This window comes from Biomphalaria glabrata, chromosome 2, assembly GCF_947242115.1.
Source record: "Biomphalaria glabrata chromosome 2, xgBioGlab47.1, whole genome shotgun sequence".
NCBI lineage: Eukaryota > Metazoa > Mollusca > Gastropoda > Planorbidae > Biomphalaria > Biomphalaria glabrata.
Genome location: NC_074712.1, coordinates 23158031 through 23179819, shown reverse-complemented (window position 1 = coordinate 23179819; position 21789 = coordinate 23158031). Strand labels below are relative to the sequence as shown.

General features: G+C 35.7%; 1 protein-coding gene across 1 annotated transcript in view; it reads right to left on the bottom strand.

The window, feature by feature from the left end:
* Positions 1-3667: 3667 nt before the first annotated feature.
* Positions 3668-21789, bottom strand: part of LOC129924657 (uncharacterized) — a 35032-nt gene continuing 16910 nt past the window's right edge. The window contains exons 2-3 of the mRNA XM_056021126.1: positions 4960-6822; positions 3668-4017 (exon numbers count right to left, since the gene is read on the bottom strand). Coding sequence (XP_055877101.1) covers positions 3668-4017; positions 4960-6822 — 2213 coding nt within the window. The remainder of the gene's footprint in view (positions 4018-4959; positions 6823-21789) is intronic.

Sequence of the window (21789 nt, the reverse complement as noted above, 5' to 3'; positions counted from 1 at the left end):
AAAGTATTTTGTACTCACCACTTCTCTCTACAAAGTATTTTGTACTCATTCTCTCTACAAAGTATTTTGTACTCACCACTTCTCTCTACAAAGTATCTTTTACTCACCACTTCTCTCTACAAAGTATCTTTTACTCACCACTTCTCTCTACAAAGTATCTTTTACTCACCACTTCTCTCTACAAAGTATCTTTTACTCACCACTTCTCTCTACAAAGTATCTTTTACTCACCACTTCTCTCTACAAAGTATCTTTTACTCACCACTTCTCTCCCCCTATTTCGTACCATAATTGGATGTAATTTTAAAATTGGTGTATTGTTAAGGAAAAACAAAGTTTAGAAATTTCATTTAAAATACAAAACGGTTCGTTTTTAGTAGATAAAAAGTCATGTGTACATCAGATTTTCGAAAGCTGCAAAATAGAAAATCAGATTTTCCATATCTTTCTATGTCTTGAGATAGACCCGATGGACAGAAACATCAAATATAACTAATAGCGGCCTTTTCCCTTTAGGTCTGTTGTGCAAAGTGTTAAGATTTTTGCCGTATTTCGAATGACTTTTTTAAACACTATATTTATTTTGGTCACAGCGCCAAAAACTAGACCTATTGTCCATTTTCTTACCTACAAGGTCCCCGTCCTACACCAGCATTTCAATATCCCAGTCGAGCTAGGCTACTAGACTTGGTCACGGAGAGAACCTTAGTAATAAAACAATCTAGAGTCAACTCTTCCGAGTCAGCTATCCCAAACTTCAAGACACAATGCGACAGGAAGTTAGGGAAGCCAGGCTAGAAAGTTCTAATGAAAGAACAAAACAGAAAGGTCAAGGTCAGGAGAAATGATTTCTTCCATAAATTAGGAAACAATGAAACGATTAAAATAACAAGGTTACAAAGACTGTTTGTGTGGAAACACAAACTCAAAATCGGCTCCCGAAAAGGTCCGCTCAGGTAGGTAAAATGGGAAAGCAATGCTGTACTTTATATGCACTGTTGTTGTATTGATAATATTCATATGTGTTCAATGAATGTATTCAATGAACTGATGGTTTAGAAGGTATAGCTAAATTCTAGGTGTCACTTACAAAGACCGCATCACGAATGGAATAATTAGAATGTAGATAGTTTATAGAATTGAGATTACATAACTTAGTAATAAAATAAAAAAAAAAAATTTTTTGACAAACAAATCTAAAACCGTTAGCATAAAAGTGTAAAAAAATATGGTACATGGTCATCTCCCTTACTTATCTTATCTTATATAATACAGACGTTACTTCAAAAAAGAAGATGATTACTAACCGTGTTTGTTGCTATTAATAGTGAATAGTTGTAAAAAAGGTGTATTTTTATGAAAAAACTGTTTGCATAGTTGATTTAAAAAATTCAGAGAAGAAAAAAGTGTCTGTTGCATCAGAACTTTGAATGGTCTAAAATATCATGATGTCAGATTTGTTATATCTTTCCAAGTTTACGAGATCTAAATGGGACGGACTGACAGAACACATAACTCATAGCGTCTATTCACCTTTCGGGGGCCGCTAAAAATAATAAACAAACAAACAAACATCGATAGCAAACAACAAAGATATGCGGAGAGAGTTACTATGAATCAATTAGTCAATAAACATAGTGAAGGTGATGACTGTGAGTCAATCAGTCAATAAACATAGTGAAGGTGGTGACTGTGAGTCAATCAGTCAATAAACATAGTGAAGGTGATGACTGTGAGTCAATCAGTCAATAAACATAGTGAAGGTGGTGACTTTGACTCATTTAGAAAAGAAACAAACATCTATATTATAAAGTAGAATGTGAGGTGTATGTATGTTACTTATAGACATCAAAACCGCTTGACCAATCTTGATAAAACTAGGCAGGAATGTTCATTGGGTACTAACTTAGACCGTAGTGTATGTATTGTAGCCCTAAAACAAACTTAAGACCCTCAAAAAAAAATAAAGTTGTCCGACTCTATTACAGCTATAGTATTTTATGGATCTAGGCCATGTCTACAATGTTGGCATGAGAAAAGATAGAAAGGATTTAGACCTAGATCTAATTTTAAGAAATACACTTTGCGCAGATAGTTTTTTACTTTGACACATGAAAATACAAAAGAAGATCCATTGATTTAATTATATAATAAAATTAACCTTCGATTTTGTGTTTCAAAAGCATTTTTTACATAAATTAGTTCCTTATATCTGTGACTACAGATTTCCTGACGAACATTCTTTCATATACCGTAATGAATCGCGTACTAAATATTTATTCGTTTAATTGTTTACTTTATAATCCCATCCCTAGATCTAAAACTCTAATTCAACTCTAAGATGATAAAACTTCTCTTCGCACAGATAGTTTTATACTTTAACACATTAACATATTAATTACAGTCCATTCATTTCATATTTTGATCAAATAAACATTCAAATTTGGTTTTCTAAAGCTACATTCGTGTACGAAAGCTGCGAAGCCGAGTTGAGATAGGCCTAGAGCCCTAGATCTATATTCATTCATGAATCGCGTACTAAAGATTATTTCGTTTAATTGTTCACTTTATAATCCCATTCATTTAACAAAGCTATCGCTCTTTTCGTTTTTAATAGATAAGAATGGGTAAACCCATTTTCGCAAAACTAATTTTATTTTCGTAGCGAAAGAGAAATAATGTGAAAGGATCATTAGCTACGTTTAACATACATCTAAATCCAATCCACTGGATTATTCAAAAGCATTTTTTACATAAATTAGTTCCTGATATCTGTGACTACAGATTTCCTGGCGAACATTCTTTCTTTCATTAGACATTACCAAATGGTTACACATTAAAACATCTGTTACGACACAAGACTCTTCGAAATAATAATAGACTCTCAGGTTATTACTCTATAAATACTTTAATATTACAACAAGTTATGTAAATCCGAACATTTCATTCCTCTTCCTGTCAATTACTCCCGGCTTCCCCTTTTCAACATCCTTTCCATTCATTACACAAATTCGCACCATTATTCATGCACACCGTGCTGCGCTACGACCGTAACACCCCCCTTGTTTGCTAAGTTCGATGTACATCGAACGTCTTTTAAATATCAAATACAATTATAAATCACTGTTCCATATAATTATATTCTCTTCATTAATTAATTCTCATTCTTTTAAACCAGGTAAAAACCAACGACAACAAAACCCTCCAACAGCAAAATTAAATATCATCATTCTTTACATTATTATTTTAGGTTCAAAATTACTTATATCCATCCCAATGTATAATGTCCAGACTTCCCCAAACGAATCAATCAGAGTAAATCTCATAATTCACAATTATAACTATAATTAACTTGGTAACTGTAATACTATATTTTACATTTCTAACAATGGTTTCATCAAATTCTCAATACAACACCATATATTAATATCTCGACACCTCACACATGTAACAAAGCTTCGTCAATCCATACAGTCTTCGATTACATATACATGTAATATGTGTATATTTACAAAATGTTCCAATCTGTTATAGATGTCTATTCATTACACTGCTATTCATTGTGTTCTCACCGAAATGATTTTACTGACATTATTCTTTTGACCAACCAACAGAAACAAAATTGACGTGGCCAAGCTCCTTTCCTTACTTCCATTTCTTTTCCGTCTTAGGTACACCGTGATAATGTGTCCGCTATCACATTGTCTTTCCCTGGTATTGTCCTGACCTCAAAGTTATAATCCATAAGTTGCAATGCCCATCTGGCTATTCTGTTGTTCCCTAGTTTATTTGTATTAATGAAGGCCAAGGGAGCGTGATCCGTCCATAGTTCAAATTTAGCTCCCATTAGGTAGAACCCTAATTTTGTTATACCCCATACAATGGCTAGTCCTTCCTTTTCAATGGTATCATATTTCAACTCAGATGTTGTCAGTTTTCTACTCACATATAAAACAGGATGTGGGACACCATTCCATTTTTGCATTAGACAGCCTCCTATTGCAATGGCTGATGCATCTGTAGCCAAAATAAATTCCTTAGTATTGTCAGGTAATTTCAAAATCGGTGCCCCAGAAAAGAAAGTTTTAATTATGTCCAGTGCTTCTTGACATTCCTCCGTCCACACTATATTGTTAGGTTTTCCTTTCTTTGTTAGATTTGTTAGTGGTTCAATTATTTCTGAAAAATTTGCGATAAATTTTCTATAAAAGTTGCATAACCCCAAAAGGCTTCTAATTTGCTTCTTTGTCTTTGGTACCTTAATGTCCAATATTTTTGATACAGTTTCTTCCAATGGTGTAATGTACTCATTTTTAATCTTATACCCCAAAAATGAAATTTCACTTAGGCCAATTTTTATCTTTGTTGGTTTCAATGTTAAATTGTTTTCTTTGATAATTTTAAAAACCTCTCCAAGGCTTTGTATATGCTCATCCCATTGCTCACTAAAAATGCATATATCATCTAAATAACAAATTGTGTCTCTTCTATGGCTCAATAATTTGGCCATCATTCTGTTAAACGTGGCTGGAGCATTTACCAAGCCAAAGCTCATCACATTCCATTGATATATGCCCGAAGGTGTCTTAAATGCCGATAATGGTTTAGCTTCTTGTTTTAGAGGTACTTGCCAGTATCCTCGTGACAGATCCAACGTGCTAAAAATCTTTGCATTTTTTAGCTTAGTAAACATTTCTTCTGCTTGTGGCATTGGAAATGGATCAAATTGTGTGACTTTATTCAACTGTCGATAATCCACACACAATCTTAAGTTGCCACACTTTTTTTTAACAAGCACGACTGGTGCAGCCCATGGTGAACTAGATGGTTCTATCACTCCAAGTGTTAGTAGCTCATCAATTTCCTTCTGTAATGTTTCTCTATGGTGTAATGGGATCGTATATTGTGGCAGTTTATTCGGTACTTTGCCAGTTAACTTGATATCATGTTCTATAATACTTGTTTTCCCAGGTAAATCCGTAAAAATATTCTTATACTCCTCAATTAGTGCCTTGATTTCTTTAGCTCTATCAAGAGAAACTCCATCCACCATGACATCCTTCCATGTTTGCCTACTTTCTGTTGCCACTGTCTCTATTGGTCTAAACCTTTCCTCTGTCTCCATTTCTTCCGTCACACAGGCACTCATTGTCATTGACTCATCCTTACTCCTTTCTTCACTTCTTTGTCTTGGTGTAAATTCTTTTAACAAATCCACATGAAATATTTTTAACATCGAATCAATGTCTATTTCATAATCCATATCGCTAATTTTCCTTGCTACTTTGTATGGTCCCAGCCAATTTGTGGCCGAAGCATTATTGTTATCCTTATGTAAGACCAAAACATCTTGTCCTACCTCTAATTCCGCCATTTTTCTATGTTCATTCACTATGGAATGTGCTAATTCATTTCTCTCTAGCATCTGTCTATCCGCTTCTTCACATGCCTTTATAATCTGATTTCTAGTTTCTGTCACAATATCATAACTGTCATTAGTTACTACATGATCCTGTGGGATTATCAAATCTTTCAATATTGTCATTGGACCTCGTGGATTTCCTCCATAAATCATTTGAAATGGTGAAAACCCTGTTATTTCATTACGACTCTCCCTGTATGCAAATAGTATTGACGGTATTGCCATATCCCACTCTTTGGGTTTATCATCCATTACTTTATATAATGATTTCTTTAGATTGACATTAAAACGTTCACAAGTGCTCTGTGGATAATACGAGGTTGTAAACCTTTGCTGTATCCCAAACATGTTCAAGAATGTTGTAGCCAATTGACAGTTGAATTGAGTGTCCCTATCTGACAATATTTCTCTAGGAAATCCAAATCTTGTAAATAACGTATATAATGCTTGTACTATATCTCTGGCTTCAATTCGTTTGAGTGGGATAGCTTCCGGCCATCTGGAGCACACGTCTATCACAGTTAGGATATAACGGTGACCCCTATTTGATACCACTGGCATTGGACCGATTAAATCAATCGCTATTTTACTAAATGGTCTATCTGGTAAATCCATCCTTTGTAATGGTGCTTTTATGTTTCTTGCTCCTTTTCTAGAACATAGTTGGCACGAAGTCACATAACTTTTTATGTCCTTATTAATTGATGGCCAATAATATTTCTGAAATATTCTTTGTTTCGTTTTGTGTAATCCCAGATGTTCTGTGTGTGCTATATCGTGTCCATTTTCCATTACAAGCTGCCTGAATTCTCTGGGTACCACAAACTGGATTACTTTTTTTCCATGCCATTCAATCTCTCTAACAAGAGTTCCTCTTTCTACATAGAATCTTCCTCCTCTACCTCCTTTCTTTGCTAATTGGAGTAACTCTGGATCATTTTTTTGTTTTGTGATAAATTTTTCTTTGTTAAATCCTATGTCTTTGATTTTAATTGTTTCTGTGTTTTCATCTTGTTCTTCATCTTGCTCTTTTTCCATAGTTGATAACTCGAACAACTTTGCCAAATCTCCTTCCTCTACATCTTTACTACAGGATCGAGTAGTGGCCATTCCACAACAATTTTTCCAAACTGCTATCTCATTTTCCGTGCACTTCTTTATGTTTGGTATATTGCCAATAATCAAATCAATTTGATCATGGTCTATAACACATGCCTCTACGCTCCCGGTATAATACGGTGTTTTAATGTTCACTCGGGCTACGGGTAATCGAACTGTTTTACCATCAAACATAATACATGCTTTGTTTTTTCCAGTATATTCATGATCTTCAACCAATTTTCGGTTTATTCCAACAATAGTGCTTCCAGTGTCCCTTATCGTTCTTGCAGCCTTATTTCCTACAAATGTTTGAAAACAATCTAGACTTCCCGAACTCGACAATAACGACAAACTTTGATCTCTTCCATTTCTTCTGCCATCATATCTTCCCTGTCTGTTTCCTTGATATCTCCCTCTGTAGCTATTATACTGGCCTTGTCTACTATCTATTTGGCTCCTTCCTTGTCCTCTAAACCTATTCTGTCCTTCATATCTAAATCTTCTATTGTTGCTATAACTGTCTTGTGTTTCTCTAGCTCTATTAAATGCTACTATTTCTTCAATATCGCTACCTCTGTTTAACTTTTTTTCAGGATGTGCCACTTTGTAAGCCCTTATTAATTTTACAATCTCATCTACAGATTTTGGCTTTCTCTCCAGCAGGAATATTTTTAGTTCGTCCTGACTCTCATAAATGACTTTATCCAGCATAAGAAATACCTTTAGTCCATCAAACGTCTTCTCTATTTTTGATGACTCTGTCCAATTGTCAAAGTAGCTATTCATCTTGTCTAAAAATGTTTGGGGATCCTCGTTGGTTTCAATGGTGCAATTAACATATTGTTGACGATAAAACGCCTCAGTTTTTCCAAATGTTCGTAGTAATTGCTCCTTTACTATTTGGTAATTATTCTGATTCATGCAGATCTTTGACGGTACCTCCGCTGCAAATGACTTCGATAACAAAAATGTCCATTTATCTTCAGGAAAAGCCAATTCTTTCATTTCAATTTCAAACTTCTTTAAGAAAATATCTATGTCTATTTTATTCTCATCAAACATTGTACCTTTATATTTTGACAATTTATTTCCAGACACGTCATTTTTCTTTCCAGTACCTTGCTCTTCAGCTTTTCCTTTTTTTATTTCCAACTTTTCTTTCTCTATGGCTAACCTTTCTTTCTCAATAGCTAGCTTCTCTTTCTCAATTTCTTTATCCGTAAATAATTTCTCTTTACTGATAGCCAACTTCTCTTTCTCTATTTCCTTTTCCATGACTAACTTCTCTTTCTCTCTTTCTTTTTCCATGGCTAACTTCTCTTTCTCTATTTCCTTTTCCATGGCTAACTTCTCTTTCTCTATTTCCTTTTCCTTGCCTAGTTTCTCTCTTTCTATTAATCTTTTTTGTACATATTTTCTCAGCTCTGCTCCTTCTAATTCCAATAGTCTCCCTTCTTCTTTCAAAGCAACTATTTCAGCTTTATCCGCCATTTGTAATTTTTCTTTATCGAGTTATCTGGCCATATCCATTAAATATATTTGATTCTCCTATACTTAATGCCTGGAAACAATGTTCATATCTAAATGTAATGTAATGAACCAAACGTTTAATGTTACTCGAATACAAATATGTATCTACTTCCCGTAATACTCTTCTTCCTGCTGGTATAACTTCCAATGCTAGTGTATATTCTCCGCCGGTGATATGAATCTTTCGTTGTTTGTCTATATGCCGTGGTCAGTGTATATCCGTTGGTCCTAAATGGGCACTGTTCTCCACCGTAGTCAAAATTCACTAGTGTTGCCCACAGCAGTGCTAATAATCGTACAAATTTCCATTAATATTGAATGTTAAAGGTTATTGTTGAGAACTATGACCCGCCAGACCAATGAAGATGTACGTTTTCACATTGGTGAATGTAGAGAATGGGCCGTCATAATAATTATAATGATATAAATCTAGATTTAAATGTTAATCCAGTTGATTAATTCAGCAATAATGTTTTTAGTTAAGTTTCAACTAAAGGTTTATGTTTACCAGTGAGTCTAGTACATAGCTTTAGAGATTTAGATGACGCTAACTCTCTCAATCCTAATAGATCTAGAGATCTAGAGATTTTGTTACACTTTGTAGTACTAGTAATACCTCCGTTGACAGGAATTAGATACCGTTATAACGCAGGTCTTGCCTTTTCCGTTGGGCGCCACTTGTTACGACACAAGACTCTTCGAAATAATAATAGACTCTCAGGTTATTACTCTATAAATACTTTAATATTACAACAAGTTATGTAAATCCGAACATTTCATTCCTCTTCCTGTCAATTACTCCCGGCTTCCCCTTTTCAACATCCTTTCCATTCATTACACAAATTCGCACCATTATTCATGCACACCGTGCTGCGCTACGACCGTAACAACATCTCTCTACTGAGTCTATTCCCTAGGCCTAGGTCTAAAACTCTTATTGAACTCTAAGATGATAAAACTTCTTTTCGCAAAGATAGTTTTATGCCTTAACACATAAACATACTAATTATTGTCCATTCATTTCATATTTTAATCAAATTAACATTCAAATTTGTTTTTCTAAAGCATTTTTAATACATTCGTTCGCTGTTCGCTAAAGCTGCGTAGCCGTGTTGAGATAGGCCTATATTCATTCTTTCATGAAAAAAAAGTTCACACATACGCAGCACAGAATGAACTCTATAAAAGCCAATTTTTAACTCTAGATTAGTGTAGATTTAGATCTATGTCTACCTCAAGATCTACTTTATACTTTATACACATGAACATACAAAATTTAGTCTATTCATCTCAAATTTTAATCAAATATATGTAGGCCTACAAGCAAATGTTTTAATTTGAAAAAAAAAATGGATTTAAGCCTATTAGCTATTTTGATTTGATAGCTTCATTCACACTATTTTTACATTGACACATTCGCTTTACTTATTACATTATTATTTCGTTTAATTGTTTACAAAACACTCTCAGTGCATGACTATAACGAAAGTAATGCGCAAATAAAGACCCGCGGGTCGCGGGTAACATATGTCTAGTATATATATATATGCTCAGGCATATTTGTCATTTCAGGCAAATTGCGAAATGATTCTCCGTCTCCTAAGCATTTGTTTGAATTCTTTAGAATGCCTAGATCACAATCAAGCAAAGTAGAAAATGTCTTTTACATGTTTACATGTTTACTTGTTTTTACTTGTCTTGTTTTTACTTGTTTTGTTTTTACATGTTTATGTTTTTACTTTGTTTGTACTTGCTGTGTTTGTGTACTACTCTTGCTCGCTCTTTACTTCTTATCAAATATCCGATGTTTAAAAACAAAAGCCTGTGAGACCCGTACCAGACACCAGCAAACTCATAGGACGACAAAGAAAAAAAGAAACAAATCCTTTCAAATTAGGACAGAAAATAAACTCAAGACAAAAAGAACGTTAGAAACTAGACTTATAAAGATTTTTTTTTTTTTAAATTGTTAGTAGATCATAAACTGTAAAATCACATATTATGTTTATCATATATATTTTTCAGTAAAATTGACTTTTTACACCAGTTCGGAATGGAACTGTATGTCCGACATTTACTTCCAACAGTACTTAATGGGGAAACACAGCTTTTTACTTGGGAATGTTATTTTATCTTCTTTATCTGGATGTTGAACAAAACGGTTTGACATTTTTCATGATGTCTCTTCCTATTTAAAGGACGACGGGTATGGCAGTGGGCAGGGTTCAAACCCGGGGATCATTGAGACCACCCAAGTCCAGAGCGCATACCGCGCGACTAGGACTTGAAGTCAATTAGATCAAGCTGACGAGATGTATGTAATTGAGAAAACGTCTTATTATAATTAATTTAAGTATTTATTTTCTGTAACGTATTAAAATTAATTTCAATATTTAGTTTCTGTAATTTATTATAATTAATTTTAATATTTAGTTTCTGTAACGTATTAAAATTAATCTAAGTATTTAGTTTCTGTAACGTATTATAATTAATTTCAATATTTAGTTTCTGTAATTTATTATAATTAATTTCAATATTTAGTTTCTGTAACGTATTAAAATTAATTTCAATATTTAGTTTCTGTAACGTATTATAATTAATTTCAATATTTAGTTTCTGTAATTTATTATAATTAATTTCAATATTTAGTTTCTGTAACGTATTACAATTAATTTGAACATTTAGTTTCTGTAACGTATTAAAATTAATTTAAGTATTTAGTTTCTGTAACGTATTATAATTAATTTAAATATTTAATCACGTAGCCCAGAGTTGATTGTAAAGTTCAAGTTTAAAGCGAGGAAAGTTTGTGTATACGAGTACAAATTTTTTTTATTGTCTAAATTTGTGAAAATAGTTAGGACAAAAATGAGTTGTATTGAAGCCTTGTTTAACTTGATAATAATTTCTTGTGTTTTACACTATCATAACAATTTACCAGCTTTTAAATGAAGATCTAGTCAAGTGGCTCTTTCTTAGTAGTCGTATTTACCTTGATCACATATTCTTTTCTTGTATCTCTTATACAACACAATAGGAAACATCCTCTGTATCAAACAACACAATATGAAACATCTTTTGTATCATGGGCGCCCGCAAAGGGGTTCAAGGGGGTGCACTTGCACCCTCCTGGATTCTGGGCAACCAATTCTAACCATTGGGATCATGGGCGTAGCCAGGATTTTTTTTCGGGGGGGGGGGGGGGGTTGGAGGGAATTTTTTCTCCCCCCCTCTGTCCCCCCCCCCCACCCACGGGCAAGAAAAAAGTGTGTGTGTGTGTGTACATAATTTATCTTTATTACATTCTGACCCTTCTTTCGGAAGACGTTTATTGTACTCTAGAATAGGTTCTTCCTGGAGTTAGTGGAAAAATTGTAGACTCCCCGTCCTTGCTAGCAAGGGGGTCTGGGGGAGCTCGGAACGTAGCCCCACCGCCAAGCACTATTTCCGGTATTTAAAGCCAACAAAATGCATATTCTGAGGTATCTACAGTGCATTATCCTGCTATTAAAAAAAATCATTTCAAAAAGCTAATCTGCTATTTTTACTGACTTAGACCCTCCCGCGCCGTTCAGCGTATTTGGCGACAAGCTGTACCCACAAAAATCTGTCATGGTAATGTCTGAAGCCTCTTCCCACCTGCTCTGAGGACCTACATGAAAGTGTGGCGCCAAGTTGTACGAGGATGTCATCACAACTCTTGTTGTGCGTAATTCATTTTGTCGGAGAACATGTCTCGAAAATCTCATGCGACACTCTTTCACAACCTTACTAAGGCGTCGACTCCCAGTTTGGCATAGGATTTCCTTGATTTAGACCCGATCTCTATAACTGACTCCTAAAATCTGTCTGGTGAGCCATATTTAGTGTTTTTCAATTTCGGCAGATGACTATTCACTGCACTTTATTAATGGAGCCCAGCCACTGGTAGAAATGCGTAACCTCTCTTGACTACGCTCTTGGAATTAGGTGACTGTAGTTTGTTTTAGATTTTATATCGAAAAGGGAAGTTGTATTGTCAAAATCATCTGTTGTGGGGTTTTAAACTAAAAAATCTAAATATCTTTAAATTCAAAACCCCATTTAGCTACGGTCATAGAATTTGGTGACTGTAGCTTGCTTTATAATAATATTGAAGAGAGAGGTTTTCAACCTCAAAACTCTCAGTAGGGGGATTTTAATCTCAAAACCATCAGGAGGGGTTTTAAAGTTAAAAAAAGCCCTCTGGAAAAGGGGGGTTTAAACTCACCCCCCCCCCTCCTTGGCCTAGCTATGTTCATAGAATTTTGAGTGTGTAATTTGCTTTTTTTATATTGAAGGGGGCTTTAAAATGAAAACCTCTTTGGCCACGCTCATAGATTTTTTTAAACACAAAACGCCTCTTTGCTACGCTCATAGAATCTGGTGACTGATGTATGGATAGTCTTATATTGAAGAGGGAGTTTATCGCAAATTTCGGAGGGGGTTTTAAAATCAAAAGCTTCCTTAGCTATACTCTTGGATTTTTTTTTGTTGGTTTTGTTATATAGAAGAGGGATTTTGACCCTGGTAGGGGGTTTTAAACTAATAACCTTTGGCTACGCTGGTGCAAGTTATGGTTTTGTATTAAAATCTCACCTAAAATAAACAGAATCAAAGCTAAGTCACTAAATTCCGATCACCCCCCCCCCAGGGGGGATTTCATTTGGGGGGGGGGCGTTTGAACCCCCCCCCCCTGGCTACGCCCATGGTTGGGATGCATGGGTCGCAAGGATAAACAGTAAATAGTTTTTTTACGTTAGTGTTTATATATTTTTTAATTTCATGAAACAAATATTTACAGTGAGCTTAATATCACATAGGTATGGGGGAGGGGGAGGCGAGGGGGCACCAATTCTTTTCTTTAATATTCTCTGTAATAAAAAAATTTGAAGCTACGACTTCGAGCCAAAGGTGGCAACTTGCACCCCCCTGCAAAAAATCCAGAGGGCGCACATGGGCCTATATGAAATCCCGTCCCCCCCAAAGGGGGTGAGTCGGAATTTAATGACTGATTTTTTGCTTTGATTTTGTTTATTTTAGGTGAGTTTTTAATACTAAACCATCACTTGCCCCAGCACAACCAAAGGGGTTTTGAGTTTAAAACCCCCTCACAGGGGGTTTTGAGTTTAAAACCCCCTACCAGGGGGGTTCGAGTTTAAAAACCCCTACCAGGGGGTTCGAGTTTAAAACCCCTACCAAAGGGGTTCGAGTTTAAAAACCCCTACCAGGGGTTTTGAGTTTTAAGCCCTCTACCTGGGGTTTTTGCAGTTAACTCCCCCTCTTCTATAAAACAAAACAAAAAAATGCAAACGAAAATCCCCTAATTCCAAGAGCACAGTTAAGGAAGATTTTGATTTTAAAACCCCCTCTAAAACGGATCCAGGGGGGGGGGGGTGCGGTAGGGGCAATGGCCCCCCCCACTTGGCCGACCCCCCCCCCCCCCGAAGGTGGGGGGCGGATGAATTTTAGTATAGAAGTCACACAATTTGTATACGAATTTATTACTTATGTTAATAATATATACTAATTATTTATATTTCAAAGTATTTTAGATTTTTTCGCCCCCCCCCTTCTAGTATGTTGACCGATTTGGTGGGGTCGGGGGGCGCGATAGCATCAAACCATAAACTTTCGAGTGAGGGGGAGGCGGTCCAATTTATTTCTATAAATCACAGCTTGCTATCAGAATCAATTAAATATCTATGATTAAAACTTGTTATTGATATTTTAACCGATCTTTATATTATGTCGTTCCCCTGTTGTCCTATTGGTGTGTGTGTGTGGGGGGGGGAGGCGAATACCTCTACAGCCCTTCCCACGTAAACTCTTTTATGGAGAAATCATAGTTTGTGAACAAAAATAGTTGAATATCTATGTAATTGATATGTGAACTCATTTGTATATTATGTCGCACCACACTCTAATCTTAAATTTTATGATCAGTAAATATAAAATGACAAAGGAAAAAGGTGGGAGTGGCGATACATGCCATCTCCTTTCCCTCATCGGACAAAGCAATACTTTTTCTTTTTGTATTATAGTTAAGAAATTACAAAATGTAAAAAAAATCAGCCACTAATATAATTTATATTTGCTATAAATTAAATTCTTATATCGATTCGCCCCACCCCTATTCTTTAATGCCAAATGCAATCATTAGCAGAAATTATAAAAAAGGAGCGAGGATAAATCGTTTTCATTCTATCACCCCTCCCCTTTCCAGACAGAGTTTATGTAATTTCACATGAATTTATCATAATTATTTTAAGAAAGACTTTGGTTTGGAAAAGTTAGAATTCAAAAAAAAATTTCAGTATAAGAGTCACGATTGAGATGAGTCGCCTTTTTGCAACCTTTACTCAATCTAATATTTTTCTAGTTAAATTTGGGACTATAGCTCACAATTTATGCTTGAATTTTATTGAATAATATTTATCGAATTTTTTTTTTCGGTGGCTATCCTCAAAGCCTAAATCTAAATATGTGGGATATCTTATCTTTTCATAGAACAAATCGCTTTTATTTGCAATGTATTAAGGGCCTATAAATTCATATTAGAACATTTGTCAAGTACAACATTATTCAAAAGGTTCTTTTTTAATAGGATGAATAATAAGCTTTAGGTAAGGAGAATGCGTTTCTTCAGTGAATAATGAAAAAAAACGCTTTTAGAGTCGGAGCTTCGCCCCGAAACTGACTGATGAATAGTGAGCTGATGACAGGAGCAAGCGTTTCTTCAGTGAAAAAATGCAAGAAAACGCTTTTGGCATCCACTGATGGATAAAGAGCTGTAGATGTCAGGAGAATGCGTTTCTGCAGTGAAGAATGCAAGAAAATACTGAGAAATACTGCTGAATTATATATATATGTATATGCTGTACGCACGTTTATGCATAGGGTTAGGGTTTACTGGGCGTTAGGGTTAGGGTTTACTGGGCGTTAGGGTTAGGGTTTGGAAAAAAATCGCCCCCCCCCCCACTCCAAAATTCTGGATCCGCTAGTGTATGAGCGTAGCTAAATGGGTTTTGACTCAGATTTGAGTTTAAACCCCACTTCAGCGGGGTTTGAAGGTAAAAAATACCTCTTTAATAATAAAAACAAAGCAAACCATACACTCAAAATGTTATGAGTGTAGTCAAAGGGCTTTGAGTTTAAACTCCCCTCCAGTGGAGTTTGAAGCTAAAAAGTACCTCTTTAATATAAAAAAAAAGCAAATCTATGAGCGTAGCCAAACTTCCAAAGGGGTTTTAAGTTTAAACCCCCCGCCAGGGGGGTTTGAGGATAAAAAATACATCTTCAGTGTAAGAAAAAAAGCAAATTACGCACTGAAAATGCTATGAGCGTAGCCAAAAGGGGTTTTGAGTTTAAACCCCCATTCAGAGGGGTTTGATGCTAAAAATACATCTTCAATATAAAACAAAAAAGCAAATTACACACTAAAATTATTTGAGCGTAGCTAATCCAATCGGGGGGTTTGAGTTTAAACCTCTCTTCTACAGATGTTTTTTTTTTAAAGTTTCCAACCCCTCCAGATGGTTTTGAGTTTAAGATCCCCTACAGAGCATTTTTAGGTGGAAAACCTCCAACAGATGACTTTGACGATAAAACTTCTCTTTTCGATATAAAATCTAAAGCAAACTACAGTCACTTAATTCCAAGAGCGTATTCAAGAGAGCTTACACATTTTTACCAGTGGCAGGGCTCATTAATAAACTGCAGTGAATAGTCATCTGCCGAAATGGAAAAACACTAAATGTGGCTCAACAAAGATGGCTAAGACAGGTTTTAGGAGTCAGTTATAGAGATCGGGTCTAAATCAAGGAAATCCTATGCCGAACTGGGAGTCGACCCCTTAGTAAGATTGTGAGAGAGCGATGCATGAGGTTTGCTGGACATGTTCTCCGACAAAATGAATTACGCATAAGAAGAGTTGCAATGATATCCTAGTACAACTTGACGCCACTCATTCATGGAGGTTCTCATGGCAGGTGGGAAGAGGCTTCAGACATAACCAGTGACAGATTTTTATGGAAACAGCTTCAGACATTACCAGTGACAGATTTTTATAGAAACAGCTTGACGTCAAATGCTCCGATCGGCGCGGGAGGGTCTAAGTCAGTAAGAATAGCACATTAGGTTTTTGAAATAGAACTTTTTAAGAGCAGGAAATTGCACTGTAGATACCTCAGAATATGCATTTTGTTGGTTTTCAATATCAGAAATAGTGCTTGGCGGCGGGGCTTCGCCCCGCACTGGGGGAGCTCGTAGCGCTCCCTCAGACCCCCTTGCTAGTAATGGCGGGGAATCTACAATTAGTCCACTAACTCATGGAAGAACCTATTCTAGGGCACAATAAACGTCTTCCGAAAGAATGAATGGTCATAATGTAATAAAAATTATGTACACACACATATAAATACATTTAACACATGTACATGTAACATATAGTCTATTTATTTTATCATTTAATAAAATTAAGATTCAAATTTGTGTTTCAAAAACATTTTTACATAAATTCGTTCGATATAGTTGCGAAATGTGACTTAGGCCGCGTTGACATACTGATACATTTTAATAGTTCCATTCATGTGTCGCCCATATCTAACACGCGCTGTGTAAATACACGAAGCAGGACGTTTTGGCGCCGCCATTTTGGCGCCGTCGTTTTGGCGCGAAGGTCGTTTTGGCGCCGCTGTTTTAACGCAAGTGACGTTTTGGCGTGAAATACATTATGTACGTTTATTGTATTATTTCTTTAAAAAGAATTATGCATATTTATGTTTTGCATGGGTTTTTGTGTTAAGACATATTTTTCACCTACAGAAGAAATATTTGTGTCCGCTATTTTTGGTATTTAAGTTTGTTATTTAATTATTGTTAAATCTCTAACATTACACAACACCAGGCTGCCATCCATACTTCACAGTATGCATGCTTGAAATAGTCAAAATTATTAATTTATTAAGTTATTAAGTTAAGTTATCGTGGGAGCGGGAGGGGGGGGGTTATATATATTTTGTTTGTCTCGGTATAAAATAGTGAAAAAATCTGTTTGTTATCATTTTTAAACACATTTTTAAGCGAAAAACATTAGTAGCTTTCGTACATTATATATGTTATTTGAGTAATTATTATCTGCTCCTAAAACCTTCATTTTTATGTGAGCTATAACAAGTCCATTAATCAATGTGACTTATCATTTACTACATGTAAATGTGTTTTAGCGTTTCACATCATTTTCTTGTGCGCAGAAGAGAGGGGGCGGGATAGGTGGTGTCACAGGTAATGACCAGTCCCAAGGAGATGATAGCCAGACTCATGACGCCAACGACCAGTGGCCGGTGCTGGTCTTGTCTTCATTTGTTTAACTCTACCTGCGTCAATGCGAGATGTGTCACCCAAATCACCCCTACCCAATTTCTCAAAATATATCTTTTCAAAGTATCTTAGTGTCGTGAATTTGTTTCTATCTATTGTCGCCCAGAGTGTTTGTTTATATTTGTAGATTCACGTTAGTGTTTGTACTGACCACATTCTGTGTTTTGATCTTTACTATGTGTGGAGTTACTGTCGCCATTCAGCGTAATAAAGCTTTAGATTTTAACATGGTTTTTGTTATATGAAAGTATTACTCTATAAATACATTATAACGCTACGTGCTTTTTTAATTATCGTCAAATTATATCTCGCGCCAAAACGTCCCCAGCGCCAAAACGGCTCGCGCCAAAAAACGGCTCGCGCCAAAACGTCACGTACCGGTAAATACACTATGATTGGACAGGCAAGATGAGGAATGTGCCTTTATCTTTGTGTCTTTCTTTTTTATTAAATTCGACTTCACTCATAATATATAGTATATATATATAATATATAAATATATGTTTTTATGTTTTAATTTGAAAACTGGATTAGGTCGATTAACTATTTTAATAGCTCCATTTAAACTATTTTTAAATTCACATTCGCCTTACTTCTAACATTATTATTGTGTTTAATTGTTTCTAATACACTATATCTGTGACTATACCAGTGATACGCAAATTAAGACCCGCGGGCTGCGGGTAATATTTGGCTAGTATATATATATATATGAAATGAAAATGCAAAAAAAAAAAAAAACAATTTGAATTCAATAAAGGAAAATCATTGTTTTGAAATCATGGCCTATGTAAATATGTGACCACTACTTCTTGACATGCCCTGCTAGTCTCCAGTAGAGAGTCTCCACTCCAGTCACGTTTAGTCAAGACAACACACTTGTACAACTTAAAGGATTATCCCCATCCACTAATAGAAGCTAGACACAGTCTCTCAAATAGTAGTGGTTTTTCTTAACTGCTACTTTGGTCTAAGCGCTTCCACCCCCACAAAGTCTCGCCCTAAAAGTGAAGCACTCCTTGGTGGAGACCTAGATCCTTTAGACCAGCGTTTCTCAAAATGTAACTTTTATAAATTTTAAAATAAAAAAACAATTGCCACGAATGATTATTCAGTATTACAGGTGTCTGACATATTAAAAAGAAAAGCTGTACCGAATGTATTTTCAGTAAATTTTGTCATTTAGTGACATCCTTTAGTCGCAAACAATCTTAGTGAACGTTTACATGGATCTCTTAATTCTGTAATTAGAACAGTTCAAAATTTTCAAAGGAATGCCTTCAATGTTACATTGCTAGCTGAACTTTGTTTGAAAAGAGCTTACAGCTCAGCATCGAACAGCTGGCTAGATAAAGAAGAGCATTGTTTGGAAAATGAGGAAGACTATAATCGCTGACTACTTCACACAGATGTACGTTGGTTATCTAAAAGTACATATTTAAATCGATATCATTCAGCAGTGAATAAGTGTCGTGATTCCTTTCAAGCAAAGATAATAATAAATAATAAATACACAATACAATATCATCAAACTCCAACAAGACATACATTTTTAAACATTTTATTGCAACAAGCTCTACTTCAACGAGACATACATTTTAAAAACATTTTATTGCAACAAGCTCTACTTCAACAAGACATACATTTTTAAACATTTTATTGCAACAAGCTCTACTTCAACAAAATGTTTTGGCTTTGTTGTTGTTGTTTTTTTATTTGTAATTTATGCATTTATGTAGCTTTTCACTTAGGGGTCTATAACACTCGCCCGGGGCGCCGCGTAATGCTAAGACCTGTGGGCCAAATTTAACAAGAAAAACAAAGGTTATATTTAGCTTTCTCAATACTTCATGATTCTTTCCCTTATCTGGACCAGTTGGAACAATGGGAAAGACTAAGACTAAGACTGCTTTATTGATCCTTACGGAAATTTGTTGAGATTACAAGGACTCTTTTCTCATATAAAGACAACACAACAGAAAAATACACATAAATACAACAGACACAACATAAAGAGTTCATTCAGCGACTACACACAGGTATCTTGGTGCTTTTCCCTAATCAATGAGTGGCGGTGATACAGTCTGACCGAGTGAGGTACGAACGAGTTTTTGTACCGCTCTGTTCTTGTTTTGATTGACAGCAGTCGCCCACTTCGCGACGACCTGACGTAGTTCTGATGGAGCGGGTTGGCGTTGTCTTCCAAGATTTTTTTGATTTTTCTTAGGCACTTTTGTTGAAAAAGTTCCTTTAAATGTGGTAATGTTGTAAGTGTAATTTTTGATGCTTTTTTTAATGATGTTTTCTAGACGCCGCAACAGTTTAGATGAGGCGTTGCCTTGCCAACAAGTTATTTCGTATGTTAGCAGATTTTGTATAGTCGCGCAGTAAGAAGTCTCAAGGATCGTCTTGTTTAGTTTAAAGCTATTGAGTTTGTATAGAAAAAAGAGTCGCTGGGCTGTTTTCTTTGTCAGGGGTAGAAAGAAATGGATATCTGGGTAAATTTTTGCCGTATTGGTTTTTAAAAAGTATTTATACAAAAAAAGGGGGGGGGGGGAAACGACCCGAATTCGAACTCATGGCTGAAACATTTTCAACTTTCTCTTCTGCATTATGTAACATTGTCCGGAAGTCCTATTGGGCAGAAGGTGCATTCCATTGGATGTCTGCCTGGACTTGCAGTTTGCAGGTTGGACTGTCGTTCGGACTTATCGATGGTCCCGGGTTCAGACTCTACCCTCTCCCATCCCATGTCGTCCTGCTGGAGGTTTGGTCTAAGTAGTAAATTATCTTCAATTGTGAAGGAACATCCGAAACATGTAAAATAACAAAGTAACAAAACATGATCAATCTTTTCACAAACATTAAACCGGATACACTTCCCTCATCGCAGTAATCCAGATCTTTTTCTTTTTTTTTTATTTGAAACAAAAGTTCAATAATTACTTTTTCAACAAAATTTTTTTGTAATTTTTTTTTAAATTTTATTCCATGTTAAAGTAAAAGTGGTCTTTTCCACTTGGGGTTCTGTATGCAAGTTATGACTATAAAAAAGGGGTTCATGGTCCATGGGCCAAAAATAAATTTTGGGAACCACTGATTGACCCCAAGAAGTGAACTCGAAACTTGAGAATTGAAAACCGTGACACGTTCAACTAGAAAATAATTTTGAGTAAAAGAAAAAGTGAAAACTTCAATGATAAATAAGTAAGTACACACGACTGTCACTGTCAAGCATACCGTGACTATAAGTTTGTCAAAATATGCAAATACCATAAAGGGAAGTAAGCTACTAATATTTAGGCTACGAATATGTTGTGTTTTTTGCTCTCCCTTAGGTTAATAGGTTTGAATTGTTAATATTTAGGCTACGAATATGTTTTGTTTTTTGATCTCCCTTAGGTTAATAGAGTAGAATTGTAACTGTAAAGCTCCAAAATCTTGATCTATTACTAAATATCAGTAAACAATTCTGTTGAGTGGCTTGAACCAAATCCTGGACGTTTATTTTTAAAAAGTCTTATTCATCTTTTGTTGATTCTAATGATATCGTCTCGTTCCGTGTGGAGCTTCATTTAAATTATACGCAATAGCCGTTGAAAACATTTTGGCGAGTCGCTAAAATAATGAATGAATGACATCTGCCCGCCAGAAATAATTCCATGTTGTATATATTTTGTTAATGTGATTCTAGAAATGGTGAGGGGAACTGGTTGAAAGACAGACCAACCTAAGTTCAAGTGAGTCCCCTGGTGGATGTCTAGGGCAGAGTTGTCAACAAGTACGCATCTTGCACAAATGCAATGAGTTTAATTTCCTCTCTTGCTTTGTGTAGGTTGTCCACGACTCACTGCCGTACAGTAGCGTGCTAAGAACCCATGCCTTGTAGACCTTCAAAATATGATGGGTACAGTGCAATTCAACGGCGCCTGCTCCGAAAGTTTCATTATTAACATCGGAGTCAAACAAAGGATGTGTCCTGGCCCCAACCTTCTCTTCAATGCTAATCCACCACGCGTTTGACAAATCCACCAAAGGCATAAATCTTCATTCCAGATTTGATGGCAAACTTCTAAATATTGCTAGACTGAGGGCCAAAACTCAAACCCACCCTCATAAAAGATATGCTCTTAGCGGACGACGCAGCGGTAGTGGCGCGAAGGGGTTCAATGAACCCGGGCCCACGGCCATTAGGGGCCCACAGCCTGAAGCGTATCAACAATGACGTAAAAGGGCCCATCGTTCCATGACTCATGAACAGCTGGGGCCACCATGAAAACTTGGGTAGGACACCTAAGTGAAAAAATAAATGCACTTTAATAAAAACCTATAATAAA